Source organism: Stegodyphus dumicola, chromosome X2 (assembly GCF_044657685.1).
Source record: "Stegodyphus dumicola isolate Sdum_Otavi_A_Nest chromosome X2, ASM4465768v1".
Taxonomy (NCBI): domain Eukaryota; kingdom Metazoa; phylum Arthropoda; class Arachnida; order Araneae; family Eresidae; genus Stegodyphus; species Stegodyphus dumicola.
Window position 1 is genome coordinate 38,714,025 of NC_140781.1, and position 25,792 is coordinate 38,739,816.

Genomic DNA, 25,792 nt, shown 5'->3' on the forward strand with positions numbered 1-25,792 from the left:
ATGCCGGCACAAAAAAGTGCCAAGTGTTATGGCTTTAATGGAACAGTATTCGTGTTCCTTTTATGTACACTGCGCAAAAAAAAAAAAAAAAAAAAAAAAGAGAAAAAAAATGGAACAGTTCTGTATTTCCATTCTACTGCGTCGATTGACAAAATTCAAATTGTGTTTTTCATGTCTCAGAAGCACGACTTAGGATATATAATAGATTTATATATAGCATTGTTCTAATATAGGTATTTTGACCCAAAATCTGACTTTTTCTGAAATGACGTGCCAAAATTTTTTCCATATTGATTCTATGACTCAAGTTATGCCAAACTGCCAAGTTTTGTAAAGATCGCACGAGTAGTTTTTAAAACAATAGCTCTCAAAATTTTAGCTTCTCGGTGTTAACTGAATTTGGTGTGTATTTATTAATCTCTCTTTTTTTTATTAAACTTATTTGGTTCTTCCTTTCACATTTCAAAATTTAGGTCCACTACAAATAAAATTTGCCAATTTTTTGTGATGTATTTTTAAATAATTTTTATAAATTTTTTGAAAAAAATTTTGAATTGTAACCTATAAATTTTTCCCATCATCTTGAAGTAGATGTATTTCTAAGCATACCTGCAAAAAAAAAAAAAAAAAAAAAAAAAAAAAAGAGCTTTTTATGCAAAATTTCCGAAGCTATACGTGTATATTAGCACTTTTGAAAATTGGCATATTTGTTCAAATCGATAATAACACCAAATGGGGTTTACGCCTTTGTTAAAATTATTTGGAAGTAGGAATGATGTGACTTCCCTCTCTCATGCAAAATGTAAAAAGAGAAAGGAAAATAGGTTGCCATAAATTAAGAAGTTCACCAAGTGAACTATTCTTGGTGCAAACTGAAAGAATTATGCCGAGCTAAAATTTTGAATTTCTCAGTAATTTTCACATGAAATTTTACAGAATGTAATATTTAGGCATAATTTGAGTCATAGAATCAAAATATGGAAAAAATTGGCATGTTATTTTAGAAAAAGTCAGATTTTGTGTCAAAATACCTATATTAGAATAAAGCTGTATATAAATGAAATATATATTCTATATGAAAACGCAATTTGAATTTCGTCAATCGGCCCAGTAGAGCGGGAGATATAGAACTGTCCCCTTTTTTTCTTTGTGCAGTGTACATAAGAATAAAATTATGTATGCTTGCTTATCTTGTTTTTCACTAATTATTAAATAAATTAGTGGTCAGAAATAAGTGTATTTTTCTTCATTTATCTGTAACCTCCCCCCCCTCCCCAGATCCTTTGTATTAGTCGTTCATTTTTCACTGTGCATAAATAAAGTGAATTATTCAATTTATAGGGCCAGAAAGAGGCACATGAAAAGTTTATAGCCATTAATAAGGCATATGAAGTATTAAAAGATGAAGATTTAAGAAAAAAGTATGACTTATATGGTGAGGAAGGCTTAAAACAGGATTTTGGAAAGTCATGGAAAGGAAATTATCATAGCTGGAATTATTACTATGAAAGTTTTGGTATGTTTTATTTTCACTCAAATGAAATACCATTTAATTTTTTTAACCATGTTTTTTATCTTGAAATAAAAAATTAAAAAAAAATCTTCTAATGGCTGGCTGTTATTCTTGTTTGTCTAATAACTAATGTTAATTTATCTATGTTAATTTATCTACTAATGTTAACGGCGCGGCTCGCAATTAACTGGAAGTTGATCTGTCAGCACTATCATTATCTTCAGAGCAGATGTTTTTATTTTATTCAGCTTATAATTCCTTACTAAATGTAGTATTTCATCTCGATGTAGTCCGTCTTTAATATGATTTAAATCAGATTCCTCGTCATTATAAATATCACGAATACACATCAAATAGTTTTCTGGTTACAATTTTCTAATTTCGACTATGTGTAATGTATTCTTTACGCATGCACACGTTGAAAGAAATGTTTAATAAAGTAAACAAATAAATATAAAGCTTTTTTTTTTTGTAAATTTTGATACCCTTTAGATCATAATTGCTCTTTATTTCATAAATTATGGTTTCGTATTTTTAATTTTATAATTTCTGCATGCCATCTTACCAGATTTAAACTGATGATCTATAATTCGGAAAAACCGATAATCCGGAATCGCCGAAGTCCCGACGAGTCTGGATTGAAGACTTTTGACTGTATTTATTATTTACCTTTTGGTTTTTATTCACAAAGAAATATGTGGCTAAAATCATGGTACTCGTAAAAAAGTGCCATATTTCCCATCTAGGCTGCTCTTATCTTGGCTGATGTCATTAATAACTATCCAGTAATGCAGCTCAATGATAGCACCCTTTAGTTAATTTCCAGTCTTTAAAGTGAGTTTTTCCTCTTATAAGCCTTGCTATTGAGTAATCAAGATTAAAACCTGCATCTAAATTTATAATAGTTGGTGTATTCATCTTGCCTCTTACCTTGTTTACTGTCCTTATTCTGTATGTAATCTACAAAATATGCTTCAAATAGAAAGAAATTTTAGTAGTCCATATAATCCTGTCTGCTTGTCCAATAGAAAAATTGTTTCACCAAAATTTTGCTGTATCAAAATCCATTTAGAAAGCTAAGAGGGTTCAAACTATCACTTGTTGATATAACAGTTATTAAGAGAATAACATTTAAAATTATCATGTACTTAATAATTTATCATTAAATCAGGAACTGCATTAAGTTTCAGGCATGATATATATTGCAAAATACTTTAATTTTTGTTTAAATGGTAGGGGGCTGAGAGTCCTCAGAGCTTTGGATTTATCAAAACACAAAGCAAAATTAATTAGATTAAGCTAAAAAATTAAACACAGACTCATTTTTTTTAAAAAAAAGGCAATTATTTTTTTAATAGAGAATCCAATTAAATATACTTTAATTTTGTACATAAAGAAGATAACTATAAAAACTATATAACTATTATTTTAGAAATAATCAAACAGCTATTTACAATAATTTGCTGTAAAATTGTAAGATATTCTAATTTATTCCCATTTCCTGAAATTGTATAGTCATTGCTTCATAATCAGTTGCATAATCTTATCGTTCTAAATTTATTCTTTCCATACCCATTGCATGGCTTTATTTAGAATTAGAAATTCTGATATAACAAAAAAGGACTATTTTTAATCCAATAAATAAATGAAATACAAGTGAAGAATTCCAGTATTTTCTTAATGACAAGATCACAGTCACAAACATAAGTGCTGGCATAAAGTGTAGAATGAAATAGTAATGACAACCTTAACCACTTGTGCTACAACTAAACTTCACGGTTCTGGTGCCGTGCACTACAATATAACAAGTGGTAAAGTGTCTTATTTACGCCGCTCCGCGTCTGCGAGTGTCCAGAGCTGTAACTCGAGAAATAAACAATCTCGTTGTTAGGCGACGTGTGCACCACGTTATTTTCATTCTTGCGATAAATGCCTATCGACTAGGTATTCACATCGCTTGCGCTTTGAGACAAAAGCGTCTCGACGTGCTTGGCACGTCTGTTTAGCACAAGTGGTTAAGGTTTCCTCTAATGGTAGACTCTTCATTATTTGGAAATTTGTAAATTGTAAAATCTCAGTTTCTTGATCAAAATATACTGTAAGAAAACATGTTTGGATCAAAACATGCTCATGGTGTGAGGGTGCTAGTTTTAACATGATTGGCCTAACTAATGTCTTAATTATGATTATGTGTCTTAATTATGATTGGCCTGTTAATGAAAAATTGTAGTTACTGCAGTCTTGTTCAAATAACACATGGCTAGTCTTCAGTTATAAAAACAAATTGGGCTATATATTTATTTATATTTATTTGAGAGAGTTATAGAAACAATTATCAATAGAATGATATAGCTTACTTTGATACTTAATGTTAAGACCTGTTCAAGTAATGACCAGATATTATCAAAAATGAAATTTGATCATTAAGTATCAACATTTCATTTTTGACATTTATTAGGCTATTCGAATTTTAGAAGCTGGTGGAGTTTCCTCAGTGACATGCTTCTTATTAGAAATTCATTTTTAGACATAAATTGAAATGCTTTGCAATGTATTTTGGAAGCTCTGTTTCTTTCCTTTGCAGCATAATGGTTCAAGGCCACGAAACCTTTTAATTCTCAGCCACAGTTCACAATTCTTTCTCTTACACAAAACTTATTCACATTTTCTGAACTATCTGTTAAAACTTCTTAACAAGCTTTATTTATTTATTTATTTATTGAATAATAGTGTTTTTAATGATTTTCAATTCTTCATAAATTTTCTGTTCTTTGCTGCATATATTTTATTTTGCTTCATTTTTTTTTCATGTTGTTATGTCTGATTTGAAAAATTCTTTGTTTTATCATAAAACTGCGTAAATGCATTACATGGACTATGTGTAAATTCTGTTTTTGAAAAATATGGGTGTAATGTAAATTTTTTTTTAGGAATTTATGATGATGATCCAGAGATAATAACCTTAAGCAGAAATGACTTTGGTAAGAAACATATTCATATTTAGCGAAAATCAATTTACAATTCAGTTTTGAAATTCATTTAATAAAAATTTGTTATATAAGCTGTTTGAAATGGATTGTAATTTAATATTTGTAAAGTGCGCAAATCGAAATCTATTTTTGTTTCAAATTCTGGAATCTTAACTAGCAGTTTTTACCACCATTAATTGGATGCATGAAAATTTTCTTTATTATTCTTTCTTAAATATTGTGCTTCGTTTGCCTAAACATTTGGGAAAAAAATTATTTATGAGGAAAAGCAGGTGTAAAATCCTCTCTTAATCCTTCTGTTCAGCACTTACTTTGCTACATTTTTTATAAACATTTGTTGCCTGTTATCCATGCTAATTAAAGCATATAAAAAAGTTGCCTAGTAGAGTTGTAATTGATGCATAAGAGGGTCTTTTATAAGCTCCTTGCATTGTGTATGCATTGTCTTGAAAGCTAATTGCCTGTGTACGTGTGAATGTACACATACATACATACATATATATCTGACGTGAACGCTTCACCGTCACCCCACTAGAAAGAACGTAAATTAATTACTTCATATTTTAGCCTTTTTGTATATTATGTACCTTTAGCTTCGTACATTTCCTTGTACCTTATTTTATATATATTTCAATTTTTCAACTTGTATTTCATTAATTTTGCAAAGATTACATTGTTTATTATGTTTCTAATGATTATTATGATTACTATGAGTTCTATTTCATAAATGTAGCAAAGATTAACTTCTGTTTATTATATTTATAAAAATATCTTTGAATTAACATGTATGAAAGCGAGGGTGTCCGGGGGGGGCACTTTACTCAAGTATATGATAAAAAATGTTTACTGCTTAATTTGGCTATAATATCTTGAGATTTCTAAAAATCCATTAACTTAATGGAACTGCTGCATTCAAAATGAATTCTTTATAGTACTTCCCTTTAATTCATCTCACTAATAGAATTAACACTCGACTACAATTTTGGCCTTCACTAAAATTGCCAGTTTGGCATCATCATTCTTATTTGAGTAAAAGACTAAGCACCTTAGCATTTTTTAATTTATTAATTATTGTTAATTGAATGAGGGTTAGTTTGTTCCCCTTGAAAAGTCATCTAATTTCCAATCAATGACGATAATTACTTAGTTTATTAATTTTCATATTAAAAGTTTGCATTTTTATTTTTCATGATTTAAATTCAAATTCATTTAAAATATTTTTGGGATTAAATTTCATACTTCTAGGTTACTTCATTCTGATACATTCTACTAACTTTATATTAGGAGATAATATAATCAATATTACTTTAGTAAATGAAACGCATAATGGTGTTAGCTTAGTTTGACATTCAACTAATTTTCCCTTGAAAGGCCTGGTTGGAGGTCCTATTGGGCTAATTTACCATTTTCCGCTTTGTAATTTTTATAATTTTTATGATTTTTGCAATTTATGTTTTAATTATTATGTTTTAATTTTGTTTTAACTTGTTCCGTCGATCAGTTTTTTTATATGTGTTAACTTTTCACATATCACATCAATAGGTTTTGCTCTTTTTTTGTGCATTCACGTTTCCAACAATACATTTTAACAGTTTTATGTTCTGTATTTTATATCGCGTGTAGGCTGTTTTTTCCATGTTAATATTTTTAAAAATTACTTCCATGTTAATTTTTTTAAAAAATACTGCGTTGAACTATTTCTTGGAGCCACAGCTCCTGGTAACTTTCTAGCGAGCTCTCAACAATATTTCTTCCTATTAATTATATATATATATATATATATATATATATGGTGTGTGTATGTGTGTACGTGTGCATTTGTATGCATGGTCCATAGTCCAGCTGCTAGCAATCCTCTTTAATATTGGTTGCTTTAATTCTTTTAATATTATTTTATCTTGAAGGAAAATTTTTTCATTAAAGCATTTCTAAGGGAATCTTAAATGAACATAAAAATACTTTAATTAAAAAATATGAATGTAACTTTATAATCTTGAGAGGAAATCCGTCATAAAATAACCTTTTCCTGAGAGCTGGGACACGTATGTACCACATATTCAATACATTAAACAAGGTTAAAAAAAAATTCACTTTACTCTGGAGATTTAAAATTTACTACTTAATGCACAGAAGAAAATGACAGACCCTGTTGATTTATTTTTCTGTTCTTTGCTGATTGAATAGTTGACTAAATGGTTTCAATGCATAAAAAATTAGTCTGTGCAGTCCGCGTGAAAAGGCTAAATAAATTTTGAGAGTAATAAATATGCAGAAGGCTCATGATCTGAATCATGGACAGTAGGAATAGTGTGTTAGCTGCGAACTGACAATCCTTTGCTTTACCCGTCTCTGCACAGAAGCATTACGCCATCAGGCACCTGACAAAATTAGAACAAGTTGGGAAAAGCAATGTATGTGCAATGAAAATAAACTTGTGTAACAGTTTGAAATATTGGATAATTCAGAATTTCATCGAGTAATAAGTACAACATTAACCAGTGAAAAAGGTATGATACATTCAATTTGTGAAAATAGATGTAGCTACAAATTGTGCTGTGTAGCATTTTAGTAAGTATAATATCAAAATCAGCCTGTAAATTACAAAAATAAAAAAATAAAAAAAAAATTATGAATGTAACATTTGAAATTTTAACTTATTATTATCCTGTCAACTATTAGCCATAACTGTTACAAAACGCAGTAAATTTTGCCTTTTGAAACAAAATATGTATAATTGGAAAGGGTGCTTTAAAAATTCTTTCAAATAAATTCCAGAAAGTTATAAAAACTTAAAATATGTACTCTAATGGTGTCTAGTTATACTTTTCCTTGCATTTGAGGTAAATAGTCACTTAAGTTTCCTATAATTTGAAGTAGTAATATTCTTGAGAAGTAAAATTTTTAAATATGAAAAGTATATTTTAATAAATTAGAAATTATTTTAATAAATTCTTGAGCTCTGAAAAATTTCTTGCAGCATAAAGTGACATGAGACTGTTTACAAAATGCAATTTAGATCCATTTGAAATTCAAATGAATTATTAATTGTATTTGCAAGGATAGCTGTTATTTTACTTAAACTGCTTCTGAAACTCTCCTTAAAACTAACAATTGATTGCTATATTTGAAAATAGATTTAACTTTTAGGATAGTGAGAGTACCAAAAGAGCACAATTAACACCTGATGATGTCAGAACAGCATGTAGTTCATTAGATATCATTTAACTGTCATTAAAATGAACACAGCTTGGGTACTTAGTTAACTCATTAAAAACATTAAAATTGCTTATTTCATTCATGGGAGACTGTTTTCCCCCAAATAGATCATCATGGATTGAAACAACTAAAATGCATATCAGTTGCATTTTGAAATTTCTATGTTTGAAACAGAGCTGTTTTGGAAAAGAGGAAATTTTGCCATCTTGTTATATTTACTTTGAAATTTAAAATACCATAATTGATTAACTAATCAAAATATTAAAACAAAAAGAGTTTATATGGTCCAAGTTTTTTTTTTTTTTCTGTGCTTGGGGAATAAACATTTTTCAAGAAAAGTATGTATAATACCTCCCAATTTATTTCTTAAAATTTTGATTGTTAGTGAAGTTATAAATGAAATGCATATGAAAGGTTCTGAAATGTCAATATATATTTTTAACATGGCTTTAAATATTATAATTATATGACTGAAATTAGTACTATCAAATGGAACTGGTATTTTAAGTATTATAATTGTATGAATGGGAGTAACACTACTTTAAGTTTCTTCGTTTTACTGCCTTTAAATATGAGTGATATGAATTTCATCTGTAAGTTATCAATTTACTTCTGTATTAGTGCTTGCAGAGGTGCTCATGTAGGAATGTGATATAAGCTATGATAAACTAGGATTGGTGAATTTTTTGCTTGCAAAATTGCTCAAAAGCTTTTTTGGAAATGTCATTTTTAAAAGTTGTCAGCATGGATATAAGAAATGATGGCATCATTAATTCCTATAAAATTATAACAGCTATTAAATTTTATAATTATCTCTCTGATTATTCATGCTCTGCCAAATTTAGTTATTTTTTATCTTTCATATGATTCCACACTTTGATTGGAAACTGTGGTCTTCTAAAATTTTGTTTGGTTCTAAAATTAAATAACTACATTCAGACATCAATTTCTATAGATACACATCAAAAGTATGCAAAAATGGAAAAATTAACTATTGGCAGTTAAAGGAATAAAAATATAAAGTATTATATTCTGTGTGAGCATATTTCTAAGTGAGTGTTTTCCCATGTGAGCTTTTTATGTGGGCTTTTTTTCTGTGAGCATTTATACCTGTGAGCTTTTTTGCTGTGGGTCTTTTCCCTAGAATTGTTATAACCTCCTCTTGGGGAGGGGAATGCTGAATTTTGTGCCTTTTTATGTTAACCGCTTGCCTGATTATCTCGGGTTCTTATATATTACAGTTAATTATTATCCCGAGAAAACTCGGGTGAAGCAGAGTTTGTCAGTATGATTTGTTTTATGACGGTTTTACTCGGCCTAGAGGAAATGAAAGGAAATATTCTGCTTTGATTGGCAGTTTGCCAAGTTTTATTGGTTCCACGGTTCTTTTGGCGGTACTGGTCACGTGTTTTTCCTGTTGTATAGTATAGGTTGGATTAGTAATATATAAAGATGGATTAGTAATATATAAAGAAGGATAGTTGCATTGAGAAAAAAGTAAAATAATGGTGATGATACAAGATAGCGAAAGCGATGATTTTTCAGATAGTGATTATGAAGAGATGGACATTTTCCAGATGTTATTCCTGTTACTGGGAGGAAAAAAAAAAAAAAAAAAAAAAAAAAAAAAAAAAAAAATCAATTCCAACGAGACAGTACTTTCTGCTCCCATAAAAGAGATGGCTAATTTTTGGAATATAGTAACAGGTAGTTTGGTGATAAAGGTTACTAGCTAGGACTTTAGCAATGTACATGGATAAAGTCAAGAGTGTGCGCAATGCCATTTTTGTGCATAAATTCCTTATGTCTGTTGAATAAACTTTTCAGCAAACGGAATTGTTTCTGATTTGAAATACTTTACAACTGATATGATTTCTGCCCTCTTAAAGTTGCATTGGTGTACACTATTTTTTTAATGAAATTCTAATGATGTAATTTTTACAGTGCAATCTGTTCTTGAGTCTTCAGACTTCTGGTTTGTGAATTTCTACTCTCCTCAGTGTTCCCATTGTCATCACTTGGCACCTGCTGTAAGTAATACATGATGTATTTTTAGCATGCCTTTGATAGCTTCTAAATTTAAAAAAAGTATTATGTTTCAGTTGAACTTTGTAAAAAATACTGTTTGCATAACTTACTAAGCAATTTAACATTGATTTATTATTTTAATTCATAAGTAATTTTCTTAATGTCATGTAATATTTTGCATCTTATATAAAATTTAATTGTGTATTTTATATGTTTGCACACTGATACGTCACATTTTATTTTGTATTTTATCTGCTTGAAACTACGTAAATAGTTTTAAAGGGTTTTTATTCGTCCAATGTATATTATTTGTGTTTAGTAGTATATTAACTGGAAAATTCAAGCCTGTTTCCATCATAATATTATTAACACTAAGGTTTTAGTTTTCTTCTGTATATGACAGCAATCTAAAGTTAAGTTTCATAAGTTAAAACAACAATAGTGTAATTATTGTTTGAACTTGATGAGAAAAATTAGGTTTTTCCTCTCTTATGATTTCCCCATCTATTGTATTTTGGTTTTTAATATCCCTATAGTGTTTTTAGTTAACATGTATCAGTTGTTTTAGACGTTAATTTTTTTTGTAATAATTAGCTCAATACAAATTTCCTTGATTACAGAGAGGAAATGAAGCAGGCTATTAGTTATATACTCTGCCCTGCTATAAGGCACTCAGAGGCGACAGATATTACAAAACTCCTACGCAGAGACCTGCCTCTAATCTCAGGGAAGACTAAAAGCAAAAACATTTTACAGCAGCTATACTTTGTTATTTTAAAGTAGGCAATTATGGTCCTTTTTCCCTTCTGGCTTGCCTCATAACCATGTTAATGACTGCAGCAGAAGATGGTTTAATCCTGTAATTTGCTAAAACCCCACCAATTCCTTTCGTGTGTTAATAATTACATAAATTACAACAGTAGATGACAGGAGGGTTGATATAACTTTAAAAGGCCTATTTTAAAAAAGCAGAGTATGACTGCTAGCTACTAGTACACCATCAGGCTTTGTTTACAGCAGCATATTTGATAAGCGAAGGATGGATATGAAAAGCTAGATTAAATTTCAAAGTAGATCATGCTCAAGTATTAATGCAATGAATGACCTTAGTGCAATTTGGTGATTTTTTACAGATGAAAAGGTAAGTTACTAATTGGGTGCAACTTGGTGGTTTTCGAACCTTTTTTTTAAACAACCTTTCCAAACTATTGATAGTTATCCTAAGTTGGTAAATGTTATCAACATATAAAAAGAAAGCATATTTTAGCAATTTAAAATACTAATTTGAATTATTAAATAAGGATTACCTGATACATTTAAAAAATAAAACACATTCTTTAAATCTTTCTGTAATTTTTTTTTGTACTGTTCTCCCAAAATACGCTGCAATTTGTTTTTACTTAAAAACGTCAGAGAATTGTGGAGATTTGACTTTGTACAATCCTTGGCAACAGTGTCTATCAAGGAAATGCATTTCTTCATTGTTTCCTCTAGAAAATTTTCAGAAAAATTCTGCACTCTTGCAGTTGTCTCAGTTTCTTATGTTGCTCACAAATTCCACCACTCATATTTTTAAACTAAGCTTAAGGCAAAAAATATCATGATTTGTTTACAAAACTACTGGAACTTGGAATATAACAAAAAATAATGCATATGAAAGTGGCAGTGTTGTTGACAGAAAGATTGTTATTAGTTATAGGCATGGTTGCTGGAAGAATGTTTATGTGCATGGTTATCAGAGTTTGGCACATTCTGAAAATTTGGCCAGTTCTACTAAGATGGTTGCGTTAATACATTAGTACCACACACTGTTCATTTTGATCCAGTAATTTTGGCCATGTTCAGATAGTGGGCAGAATTTGGTCATCAGTGTCTTCATGCAAACTCAAATCCTAAAATTTATAAAAAAACAAACATAAATACATTTTAACTAAATTTATGCTATTATAGTGTACTTGTTTCCAAAGTTTGAGAATTACTTTAAACATGTTTTTAGTCCTCCACTTGTTTTTGAGAAGGTTTATAAAAGTTTATAAATTATTTTCTCTTTTGTATTTTTTTAATTCAAGCATTAAATATATGCTGCGTATCACATGATCACATCCATTTATGATTTTGTCTCAAGATATTAATGTTTTCACTCGCATCAATATTCCCATGTTTTTCCTTTATCCCCCGAATAATCCTCTTTGTTTCGTTGTGTGTATGTTCAAACTCATGTATCCATTATTTTCAAAGGCAAAATTTAATCTGCCAGTCGCAGAATCAGTGTTTTACATTACTCCTGTGTAACTGTTGTCGTCAAAAATACTTCAAAAGTGGCTTGATATAATTCTGTTGCACTTTAGTCTTAGTACTGTTTAGTTACTCATTTTAGTACTGTTTAGTTACTCATTTAGAAGTGATAATTTGCTTCTATTATGCAGAAAAAATGCATAGTAATGTGATATGGAACACATTTTCTCAACTGAGAACTTTGCAGTTGACATTCACTGTTTCACAAATGCATAGTGCTGAGTATATTAAAGCACTGTAGAATCATCTTATTTCATTTCTGAAATACTTTTGATAAATTTCATTTTGTGTCAGTTAGATAAGGCTCAAGATTTAGTTCAGTTGGGCAGATAAGACTCTTGTTTGCTGGATTGTTACGTAATGAATGGTTTAGAGCAGTACTAGTGTATCATGTACATATCAGTAACAAGCAGTACAAATCTGTTAAGAAATTCAAAACTAAATTTTGGCTGTGTGGGAGAATATTGAGTTAAGAGACTGGGATATTCAATGAACAGCTCATACGTAATCTTATTGTGAAAAAAGGTGACTGGTTATTTAATAATTAGGGAAATTATTTTTCACAGGGAGGCAGGCTAACAGTTTTATATTTTGCCCTTCCATAATGCACACAGAAGTGATAAATGTTACAAAACTAAATTTCTATCCAGAGACCTGCCTCTAATCTCATATACTCAAGGAAGATTAAAGACAAAAACGATCCACTTAATTTCAAACTGATTAACTTCTCTTTTTTTAAAGCATTGGATGACTTAAGTTTGAACCTGAAAATGGGCATAGAGAGGACTTTTGGGGATGCTATTAACATGGAAGTATTTAGTTAATTAAAAATTTGGTAATAAATTGAAGTACCTATAAATCAATGAAAAAGATAATCTTTGATATACAATCAAAGAATGATGAAAGGTAATCTCCTGACCTCCTTTAGTTTGATATACAGTTTATAACTGAACATTTTTTTATTGAATACTCATATTTATGACTCTTAACTGAGATAGCAATAATTTCCCTCAACATTGCAGTTGTTATTAGAAAGGTAGCTGAAAATAGCATATTTCTGTTTTTCCCTACAGAAGAGTACCTTTTAAAGTTATCATTTATTTTTTGACATTTGTCATTAAACATTTCTTCAAAGAAATCTGAAATGTTGATGTTTTGCATTTCAGAATTAGAATTTTTCTGTGTAGTGTAGCAGTGTGTCTCAAAGGTGCTTGCTGTGTGTACTGAAACTTTTTTTTTTTTGCGGTTGCATCCAAAACTTTAAACTCAGTACTGTAGAGTGAGGAGAAAATTTTTGTAGGTTCTTTAAAATTTTGAAGTGATCTTTTTCTCATTCTGTAATTACACATGTTTACCTATAATTACAAATTAATTTAATTATTAATAGTTAAAATAATTATTAGTAGTTAATTACATATTTATTTATTGTTTTATTATTTTTTCTAGATTTCTTACTTCTCCTCTCTTTTCCCAAGGCAATTATGCATACATATACACTGAAGAGTCAAAATATTATGACCACACACTAAATAACTCGTTGCGTTACCTTTGGCTTGCAGAACAGCTATAAATCTCTGTAGCATGGATGCCACAAGTTCTTGGTAGATGACTGGAGACAGGTTGCACCAATTATCTAAGCAGCGGTCACACAGTGTCGAGATATTCTGACATGGTGGTGTTTTATTCTGAGCTTCTGCTCCGTGACATCTCATATGTCTACTATTGTGTTAACTCCCCTCAGCATTACCGATGGATTGTTCCGTATTGAAAGATGGCTTTCTAAATCATTACAAACAGAATATTCTGTCAGCTCTTGATAGATCTGAAATCATTTTAAACAATTTTTCTGCCTTAAATTTTCCTCCTTGAAATCATTGAGGGCAGAATATTCTATACTGTCATTCTCCTGACCTCCTGTAGTGCTTGAGCCTTTGGCCTATAACCATGACTCTGACTTGTGGTAAAGAATTTGTGCCATAAACAAAAGCCATGAGTCTGACTTGTGGTAAAGAATTTGTGTCATAAAGAAAAGCCAATAGTGTGACTTGTGGTAAGGAATTTGTGTCATAAACAAAAGCCACGAGTCTGACTCGTGTTGAGGAATTAGTGCATAAAATGCTGCGTATTATTATTAGAACCAAATGATTGGAGTTATTCTACATCAAATATTTTTCCTTTGATTGTAACGTCAGTATTTTGTATTTTTCAGTTGTTTTTGATGAAACTGGATGATGTGTTACTTTAGTTCCTCATAAAGCTTCGTTGCGTCCACACGTTTCAGATATAATTTAGTATAAAGAATTAAAAAACTTATATCTATCACGTCAAACTCTTATACCCATCATGCAATTATTTTTGTCATTTGATTATGATTACACCCTACATGTCTTAAAATTACTATTTGTACCTAAACATTGTTTATTATTTCACAGTTCCTTTCATTACAATGAAATATGTATGTCATGAAAAGTATGCATTTTGCGCCAGTTCGGGTACACGGCTGAACAGTTGAATGGCAAGGTGCGCAAATGATTTTCTTGTTTACTATATCTCGTGCAGTTAGCAGTTATGTGAGCCAAGGGGTTAATTGGTAATGGGGAAACAGCAATCGTTAGAGAAAGATGTTAAAATGCGAGGATCCTCATAACCTCGCATAAAATCTCAAATCCAGGCGTACCATTTGCTGACGACCTGAGGGTGATTTTTGTGCTAAAACTGGAAAATACTGGAAAGCCTTCAACCGAAAGCTTTGTGTATGTGAAAAATTTGCGAAACAGAGTTTCTTCTGCAAAAGTAAATGTAATTTGCATGGAAAACATGAACAACTTTTAACGAATTTAGCATCACCTAATTTACAAATATTTCTTTTAGCATGGAATAAATACTTAAACAGGTATCTTACTATGTCTACAGAAATTTGAGATAATTTTTATTCTTAGCTGTGCACATTGATTTCAAATGCTGTATTTTTTAAAACTGTTACTTCAATATATATTTTCAATAATTGTTGTGAGGGGAAAATGAGATTTTTAAAAGAGTTCAAATTTTGTAATTCCATTTTAAACTAACAATATCATTTATATGTTTGTATCAAAATTAATTTAGTTGTGTGAATATGAAGTTTGGGCATTTTATACATTGAAATATGAAGACAAGTTGCATTTCCTTAAAGAAAAATTCGTTTTACTCTTCTAGTTTGTCGTCTAAAAAGAACTACTGAGAAATTTACTTGGCATGACATGAAAATCATTCACAAATAATATCTTGAGAGATTAAATCCCTTTATGGCATTGATAAAAAATAGCACTGAAAGTACATGAAATCATATGATGTATTTTTTGCTCTAAGCAAAATATTTCCGTTTTACTGAAAGTGTTACCTAATAAAAAGGGGTCCAAATTACATTTGATTATCGTTTATATTTTATTCTTATGAAGATGTGCTTATTGAAGATTTCGAAATACATTGCTGGCCACCGTAAATGCAACACCCAGAAGGAAGAATGCAAATAACACGAAATTTACAACATGCATTAGCGGAGGTGAGATATGCAAATGATTAGAATTTCAATGCAGACGTACATTACGCTTGCCTGTGGCACTATTTAAGGCTTGGAGTTTTCGACGATTTCAAGTTCGGCAATCGTGTTTTTCTCTTGGTTTTTTTCGAAAAAACAATCAATTATGCCTTGTAGTAAACAGCGATCATCGTTTGATCAAGTATCCGAGTTCGACAGAGGAAGGATAGTGGCCTACCGAGAGTGTGGATTATCTTTCAGGAAAATCAGTAGTCGTGTTGGACAAAACCAAACAACTGTAATGCGGATATGTGACCGTTGGATGCAGGAGGGTACGACGAACCGGCGTGTTTGATTGCATCTACCTCACACTTCACTTGATGACAGGAACATTGTGCGCATGACAGTGATGGATCGCTCAGTCACATCACAAACCATAGCACGGCACATTCAGTCTGTAACACATCATCCAGTGTCTGCGCATAAAATTCGACGCCGTTTACAGCAGAGTGGTCTGCCCGCAAGACATCCATTGCTTTGTCTACCTTTGATGCAGAACCACAGACGTCTTCGCCGCTAATGGTGCGAAAGAAGGATGTGGATGGCAGAATGGAATGAAATTGTCTTTACTGATGAGTCATGCTTCTGTCTGCGACACCACGATGGTCGGATTCGAGTCTGGAGACACCGTGGAGAGAGGATGTTGAACAGCTGCGTTTATGCACCGTCACACTGGTCCCGCACCGGGTATTATGGTTATGGGGTGGTATTGGATATCACTCTCGCACTCCTCTAGTATGCATTGCAGGTACTTTAAGCAGCCAGCGCTACATCTCCGAGGTGTTGGAGCCAGTTGTCCTTCCCTACCTTCAGGGCTTTCCCACAGCCATATTTCAACAGGATAATGCGCGACCACACGTGGCACGCATTGTCTAAGGGTTCTTCATCAATTGCCAGATTGAATTGCTTCCCTGGCCGGCTTGCTCTCCGGATCTTTCGCCAATAGGAAACACGGATGCTGAATGATTGACCCAGATTACATCTCAAGCTGCCATACCAGATTAACTTTGGCAACGTGCAGAAGCTGCTTGGTCTGCTATACGTCAAAAACATATCCAAAAGTCTCTTTGAATCAATGCCGAGGCGTGTGGCAGCGGTGATCTCCTACAATGGCGGCTACTCCGGCTATTGATCCTGGAAGGAACCACACTTCACAGAAGTCTATAAATTTAATCATTTGATTCTTGGTCAACATGTTATCTACTAAATAAATTTTGTTGTGATATGTCTTGTCTTTCTTGGTGTTGCAATTTGGGTGGCCAGCAGTATAGTTGGGACATAAAATTTTCAGCAGGTAAGAGTAAATATTTATGGAAAGTAATTTTTAGTAGAAGAAAAATGTAAATAGCTTTTTTATAAAATTGTTGCAATCATTATACGAAGGTGGGGAAAATATGGTGGTGAGCTGCATGATGCAAAAAATTTCGAAAAAGGAAATAAGAATTTCTGATTCTTTGTCTGAATCAAGATTTGGAATGACACAATTAGATGGGTCAGATAAAGCTAAATAGACAACTTTAACTTTCATGGAGGACTTTTTTTGGAGGGAAAACAAATTGTTATTTACGACTACAGTTAATTGATTAAGACAGAGGAGGGCTATCTGTGTATGGGGAGGGATGCCTTCGTGGAAGACTTTTTAAAGGGAACTGGCACGTATTCACGTCACACATAAGGAAAACTCAATTCCAGGTCGAACTACTAGTGTTTAGTGACTTTGCTGCTCAGCCGCTAGTGGGTGTTATTTACAACAAAGGCCTGATGATGTATGTTAAATTAGGTACTGGTTATCATTTATTTTTAAATTAGTTAATACTTATAATTGGGGTTTGACTAAAAAGGCCAATATAGGTATGGATTTCTTGAAATCAGTTTTCACATCCTATTAACATTTCATGTGCAGTTTTTATGGTATCCTTCCTACACATCCACTAAAATAATTTCACAGCCTAAGAACAAAATAGGAATATCTAAAATTTAATATCTATGCTTCATTTGAAATATTTCTTTTTGGTCTGGTTTATTCAAAAAAGCACTCGAGGGCTATCTGCCAAAGGAGGGATATCTTCATGGATGACTGTCTAAGGGAAACTGACTCCTATACATGTTACACAATGGAAAAATCATGGAAGCATACATAAAGCCAGCCTGTTTGCTGAGATTCTAGCCCAACTACTTCTGTTCGGCGGTTTTACTTCTCGGCCATTGGTGGACGTATTATTTTTTAAGTTAATTATCATAATACAGTACAAAGTCCGTAATTCGGACTCATCGGGACTTCGGCGATTCCGGATTAGGAGTTTTTCCAGATTATAGATCATCAATTAAAATCTGGTAAGATGGCGTGCAGAAATTATACAATTAAAAATATGAAACCATAATTTATGAAATAAAGAGCAATTATGATCTAAAGGGGTATCAAAATTTACAAAAAAAAGTTTAATATATATTTGTTTACTTTATTAAACATTTCTTTTAATGTAAGTTTTTAACCTTTTGAGGCCGGGACTTTGGTATCAGTAAGAGCCTTGAAAGGACGGGGAATCTTGAACCGAATGCTTCCTCCCCTTTAAGAAATCACCTCCGATTTGCAACAAAAAGATTCTTGTGTGTAGTTTAATGGATTCTCAGAGGGGTGCATCTATGTCGCAAAACGAAGGTAAATGTAGGGATTAGCGACCAGACTTCAAGATGCTTTTCATCACTGAGGGAAAATTTCATATTACAGTTGTTCTGGATTGAGACTACTGGGAAATGTATAAACCTCCGTTGAAAAAAATGCCATTCTTTATATTGTAGGACGTTACTTTTGTTTTTATAAAATTTTGGTTTGAATTTTAAATTACACTGCAAAACTATGTGTCTTTACTAAGTGCTTGCAATAATTCTTTCTATTATATCTTTATGTTGATGTTATGTCAAAAAAATATTTCAACTATTTGATTGTTTCCTTGGACAATTTAAAATTTAACCAGTCTTCATCTGTCCCCCTTTTTTTTTAACTAATCTCCTTATAATTTTTTATTTGTTTTGGTATATATTATCAAATATATCTTTGAACTTTCTTCCATACAGGGAATAATTAAAAAATAAACGCTTAAAGCTATAGAAATGATTAAAAATTAAAGTTCAGTGGAACTGTTAAAATTATGCTCTGTAGGCATAATGAAATTTTAATTTTGCATAATTGTTCAAAATCTGCTTGACTATTTAAGGAGGAAGCTTTCAGCAAATTAGAATATAACTTGTTTAATTAAAAATAATTTTATTTTATTGTAGACTGGTATTACTGCAATGTCCAACTACATAAGAGCTACTAATTAAAATTCTTTCCAAAATTCTTTTCCAAAATTAATTCATAATAAAACAGAAGCCCAAAAACTGTTTTTTAGAATATTTTTGTTTTAAAAATTTGGAAAAAAAAAAAAAAAAAAAAAAAAAAAAAGATTATTTAATAGTGCATCGTTTTATACTGTTTATTGAAAATTTGTAAGTGATATTTTTCAAGTGTTAATAATAGAATGTCAAATTATTTAGTATGCAAACCCATAATTCAAAACGTAAATTCCATTTGTCTTTTTTTCCATTTGTCTAAAACAAATTTCCCAGCCTAACTATGGGAACGTGTTCACTTGGGTATCAAAATTTAGGTAATTTCTTAGTGCAAAGAGTTTCTGAAATTGAAGGGAAGATTCTTTGTTATGCATAGTGTCTGCAAAAACTGTGGGACAAAAGTTACACGATAATTACTTGTTGTCTTCAATATTGTATCATGTTATTCTTTATTATGCTACATAATTTAGCACATTAAGAGAAATTTCCAGATAATTTAAGGTGCCCAGTCAGCAAAATTCTCTCCCGTTTGAAATCATCGTCCCATGTGAATTTTCTATTTCCTCTATTGTTTAAACCAGTTTGTTTCAACTCCAGACTGTCTTTGTAGCAGCTTTGACATCAACCCCATGGCGGCATATTTTATATGGTGGAATTTAAATTCTACGATATATTAGCGAGTATCTTTACTTGCAGTGTATTTACGATTTCCAGGTATCAGACTAAAATTGTAAAACTATTGTTTCTTTGACGCAAAATTTATATTTATATTCTTGTGATTTATCTGACTAACAGTACCATCATAGTAAACTTACGTATGTGAAGGTCACTTCAGCATAAATAGGTATATATGGAAATAAAGACAGACAGAACTGTTAAGAATAAACTGATAAGAATGTCAGAAAAAGGCACTTGTACATGTATACAAGTACGTGGGAATTTATATTTGTTTATGGAAATGTATACCTACATATCCATGTAGTATGTATGTCTGCACTGATATAATATGGTACAAGTGCAGATGCACATAAAGCGGAAAGCATGCGTATCCTTAAATGGGAATAATGTATATACAGACAACGTACATGTACATACACAGGCACACTTATGCATTTATATATATGTGTTTGCGTGTGGATTTATACATACGTGTATAACCATACAGATATATGTATGTGTATATATTTCATCATCAAGCTCTTGAAGAAGTTTTCGTATTTCTTCTTCAGTCAGACCTCTTTTCCTTTTCAGCATATTGCTAGAAAAATGTCAAAATAATTCCTTAAAAACTTACGAAAATATGCAATATTCTAAAGCAAGACTCTGTTTACAATTTACAAATGCAGTTATCGTGAATTTTGTAGCTATGTAGCTACAAGAACTAAAACAGAAAAATTGAGAAAAACCGGATTCTTAACACAAAGACCTTTGAAAGAGATAAAGTGGTTAAAACCCCAAGGACGTCAAATTCAACATTTCACCCCACTCTTTCAGCCTGGAAAATGGGGGGAAAAAGACATGGTAGCTAAAGTGGACGATCCCGTCCTTTCAAACAGAGGACTCTATGGCCACTATAATGGCCATCCCGTCTTCAAAAGGTTAAGTTGCTTCGTTTTTTGTGCTAATACTTTCTCTTTAATTCTATAAACAGACATAATTTCTTGTTCAGTTACAAAGTTCCACTGTTCAAGTCCTGTAATTGCTGTGTCGAGAATACCAACTAACTTGTCAATCGAAATTTTTTCATTTTCAATAACCTCTCTGTCACTTTCTTCACTATCGGAAGCAGTATTTTCTGGATCTAGAACCATATTACAGATTTCACTGTCTGTTAATTGATTGATGAATGGGGCATTGTTGATGCTATGAAAAAATTCTGTTATATCATCTTCATTTATTACCGCTTCTCCACATTTCTTTTCAAAATCCAATAACTGGAAAATGTCACCTTTAGTTTGCGATGTTCGAAAACCTTCAAATTCGCGGCTATCATCTTCATCGTTTTCACCATGAAATAGGTAGCCATAAATTATGCCAAGCATTTTTTAACATATCTGGAGACACATCCTCCCATGATCTTGCGATGCTCCACACAGCAGATTTTATGCTAAAAATTTCAAAAAGTTATGAATAGTCTTGCCATTGTTCAAGAAATTAAACATGGATTTTAAAAATGCTACTTTATATTTGCATTTCCGCATGTGCACTATTCCCATATCCATAGGCAGAATGATAGATGTACGATTTGGAGGGAAGAATAATACGGATACATTACCTTTCACTAAAACTTTAAGTGAAGTATGCTCCGAACAGTTGTCATGTGTAATGTGTATACGAGCCAGTTTCCCTTAGAAAGTCCTCCACGAAGGCATCCCTCCCCTTAGGCAGATATCCCTAGTGTTCTTTGCCATAATTAAATAAACCAAACCAAACCAAACCGAACAGTTGTCAACAATCAGGACTATTTTTGAATCATCAGGTAAACCAACCGAATTCAAATTTCGCCGAGCCTCGGGTATAAAATGATTTTCAAACCAATCATTCATCAACACTTGTGTCATCCATGCTCATTTATTTGCACAATATATAATGAGGAAAATAGTTACTCCTTTAAATGCTCGAGGTCGTGTATGTTTTCTATTACGAAAAGTTTGCACTTGTGCGTTCCTGCAGCATTTGCACACGTTAAAATTGTTAGTCTCGCTTTGAAATCTTTGACATCAGTTGAAGCGTTTTCTGTAGAGGTTGCTAAGGTATTTCGTGGTGCATATTGCCAGAAAAGACCAGTTTCATCAGCGTTGTAAATTAGTTATGGAGATAATTGTTCACTAGTAATAAGTTCAATGAATTCATATGCAAATTGTTCAGCAGCATCAATATCAGCTGAAGCTTTTTCACCTGAAATTTTTTGTCTTGTACCATGGCGATTTTTAAATTTGGTTAACCAACCTGTCGAATATGTGCACTCAGTGTTTAAGTTCATTTCTTCATGAAATATTTTGGCTTGAGCCATTAGCATTGGACCTGTTAATGGCATGCCCTAACTGTGATGCTGTCTGACCCATTCAATCATCACTTTGTCATGATCGTCACTTTTAGCATAATGAATCCTTTTTCTATTATTCATTGCAAATAGGGTGTCAGAATCCACAAAAAATTTTAAAAGTTCTTTTTTCTTTTTGCTTATGTCATATACAAATGACTTTCCAATGTCATACTCCTTGCATAATTTTGAGACAGATATGCCTTTATCTATTTTTTATAGCAATTCCACTTTTTGTTTGATGGACATCGAAACATGCTTTCGCTTTGTAGATCCTTTGGCAGCTCCAGAATTGGAAACTCTTTTTTGACATAATCACTTAATTTTTATAAAGGCTTAAATTTTTACTTTGAAATATTGCCTAAAGTCAAACAAACAAACAAAATCCAAACTCAAATTATCACTTGGTTGATTTTCTAGTGATCCTTAACATTTTCATATTCCTTTGGCAAAGACATTAAAATGTAAACAATAACATCAAAGTCGCTTAATTCAGATCCAGAGACACATAGACTACTCACCAAGTTCATTATGCTGTCTCATTGACACATCTTTGGATTTTCTTATGGTAGTTAGACATTTACGTGTTAAAATTTGACTCACTGCTCCTTTAGCGCTATACGTAGCTTGTAGTTTCTTCCATATTTTACATGCCGTGTCTTCACGTTGAAGAAAAACAATTTCATTATCACTTAGAAGTGCAAGTATTATGGCATAAGCCTTTTTCGATTTCAAAACATCTGCAACTCTGTCCGCAGTTGCTTCTGTTTCCAAAAATGTATCCAATTCCCTTGCAGTAAATACAACTTGAACTCTTCGACACCAAACAGTAAAGTTATTAACACCATCAAATGGCGCAACAGCAAAAGCTTCCCTTTAACTTCCGGTTGAAAAAGCCGTCATTCACGAAACACCAAAGCAAAATCGCACGAATGATAAATTATTACACTGGAAATAGAAGGTTCAATTAGGGAAAATATCAGTGTATTTTAGTTTTTGACGAACCACGCTCTGCTGTTAAACATAGAAAATGCCGTGGTTCGCAAAACAAATATTTATTACTGAGATATGCAGAGACATGCAAAGAAATACTATTTACCATATTGGCAACACCAAGTCCTCTCTCTGCGTGCGAGGTATGGATGCCGTGCACGTGTTGTTAAGTTTCAATAAAAAATGTGAAAAGATACGTTTCTTATTTTTCAACTTGCTTCTTCATATGATATCGGTTTATTTAACATGGTAGCAGTTCTCGTGGTTTGTGAATATGAATGAAGAATTTAGTAGTTGTAATTTGTTTTAAAAGTTATCCATACTAGCATAAAAATGGCATGTACAAGAAGCAGTGATATCGGCATACCGCTATTTGATGGTTCGGATTATTTTAATTGGAAAGTGCGTATGATGAAATTTCTTCAATTTAAAAAGTGTAAAGATGTGGTTCAGCGAAAAGTCAGTGAAAACGAATGACGTGGAAAAATGGGAAGAAAAGGATATCCAAGCTACAAATTACATTTACGGCACCATAACAAACAAGCAATTGGAATATATTCACGAGTGTGAGACTGCATTTGATATAATTATGAAATTTGATGCAATGTATTTAAAAACTTCAACATCTCTACAAATTGTTTGTTGAAATAACTTAGAATGTGTGAAACTGAAAAATTATCCTGATGTAAATCTATTTTTCGATGATTTTGAGAAGTATGTGAACGAACTCAAACATGCCGGCGCCACCGTGACTTTACAAGAAAAATTGAATTGTATGCTAAGAGCATTACCTTCAAATTACACTCACTTTGGTGACTTAATAGATGTATTACCAGAGAAGGACAGAACAGTCAATTACCTAAAGAGCAAAATTAAATCAAAATATAGAAATCTAATAGGAGCACTCTTGTATATTAGTCATGGTACTAGACCAGACATATCTTTCAGCATAAATTATTTAAGTAGATTTCAAAATTGTTATGATGAGACACATTTCAAATATGCTTTGAGAGTTTTAAAGTATTTGTACTTAACAAAACATCTAAAATTAACCTATAGTAAAAATCTTAAAACTGTTATTATGAATTGTTATGTTGATGCTGATTGGGCAGGTGATATTGTTGACAGAAAGTCAACTACTGGGTTTGTTATTGAATTATTTGGTAATCCAATTTACTGAAAATCCAAAAAGCAAAATTGTGTGACAAAATCTTCCACTTTTGCTGAATATTTGCTCTCTCTGAGGCTGTGACAGAAATTAATTTCTTAAAAAATGTTGTGAATGATGTTTTTGCTGATACAACTCACCCCATTAAAATTTATGAAGATAATTCAGGAGCTTTGGCCATTGCTAACTATGGGAACTTCACTAAAATGTCAAAACACAAAGAAGTTCAATATCATTATGTTCACAAAAATGTTCAAAATGGAGTAATTGAAATTGTAAAGATTGATTCAGAATCAAATATTGCAGATATCTTTACTAAGTCTTTAGGAAAGATTAAATTTATGAAATTCAGAGAAGGTTTGAAATTGAAATAAATTTTGTATACTGTTTATTTAAATATTTTTTGCTTGAAACGAAATAGATTGTGGTAATGTCCTTATGTAAACTAAATTTTGTTTAACTTTGATTTTAACATTTAAGTTAATGAAAGAAACTTTTTTTAAAAAAATAATTTGTGTTAAGTGTTAAATGTTATTGTTTATTATATCTATGCTTAATTGTAAATGGTAAAGATGAAAAGGTTGCTTATATCTATGTTTGTTTGTAATTAGTAAGTATAAATGTAAGGAGGCGTGTTAGTTTGGTACATTTATAGTTACCACATTGGCAACACCAAGTCCTCTCTCTGCGTGCGAGCTATGGAGGCCATTGTAATGTTGTGTACGTGTTGTTAAATTTCAATAAAAAATGTGAAAAGATACGTTTCTTATTTTTCGACTTGCTTCTTCATATGATATCGGTTTATTTAACAAATACAAGCAAGCAGAGATAAGTAGCGCAAAAACATTTACAGAGGTCATATATATAACTTTTCCAACAGATCATGGTTTAACAAATCATAAACAAGACACAATGATTAACCAATCAAAAATAAGATGAAGAATGAGATTAAGTTTCAGAATAATTCGGACCTGACTGAAAGCTAATGAATGTATCGGACGTAACAGAAAGCTATACTTCCTTTTAACCAGTAAGAATGCGATTAGAAATATCTCAACATAGTGAAATGCTACAAAATGCTGTTTTGAGACTAGTAGCCCTTCTGTTTTAGCGCCCCTGTGAGCAAAAAAAAACTATGATTTAGTTAAATAGATTTGTAAATATATATATATAATTATGAAATCCGTTCTTAAATTTCGTATAAATTACGCACATATTTATCATAAAATTGAAGCATTTTTGAAAAAGATTTTTCTACAGAATTTTACTCGCAGAAGTGCGTTCTTACATTCTGCTGAATTTCTTTCTCCTATGTTACTGAGAAATGTTTAGCCTCTATTTCTAAAAACAGATCAAGTATTTTCAAATAGGGTGCATGTTGAAAAGAAGCGGTAATGTAAAACAAATAGAAGAAAAAATAGGATATGCGTTGAAAATTAGAGTCGAGATGATAAGAATGAAAGGCAATGGGCATGGTCATTCCATATATTATATATGGTACCTTTGATGAAAAAGACTTCTTTTCCGTTGTCCATGAGTCAAGACTCCCCGGACATATTTAACTATTATCTGTTTCTGTTTGTATCCTGGGCTTACACTCTTAAATTTAGAATGATGCGAAAGAAAATTCAAAAGT

At 31.6% G+C, this 25,792-nt stretch overlaps 1 protein-coding gene across 2 annotated transcripts in view; it reads left to right on the plus strand.

Moving 5' to 3' along the window:
• LOC118186654 (endoplasmic reticulum disulfide reductase DNAJC10-like) overlaps window positions 1–25,792 on the plus strand; it is a 111,073-nt gene that overhangs the window by 14,011 nt on the left and 71,270 nt on the right. For both annotated transcript variants that reach the window (XM_085810092.1, XM_035356771.2), the window contains exons 2-4: window positions 1,342–1,516; window positions 4,444–4,494; window positions 9,664–9,749. In XM_085810092.1, the coding sequence (XP_085666218.1) occupies window positions 1,342–1,516; window positions 4,444–4,494; window positions 9,664–9,749 (312 nt within the window). The remainder of the gene's footprint in view (window positions 1–1,341; window positions 1,517–4,443; window positions 4,495–9,663; window positions 9,750–25,792) is intronic.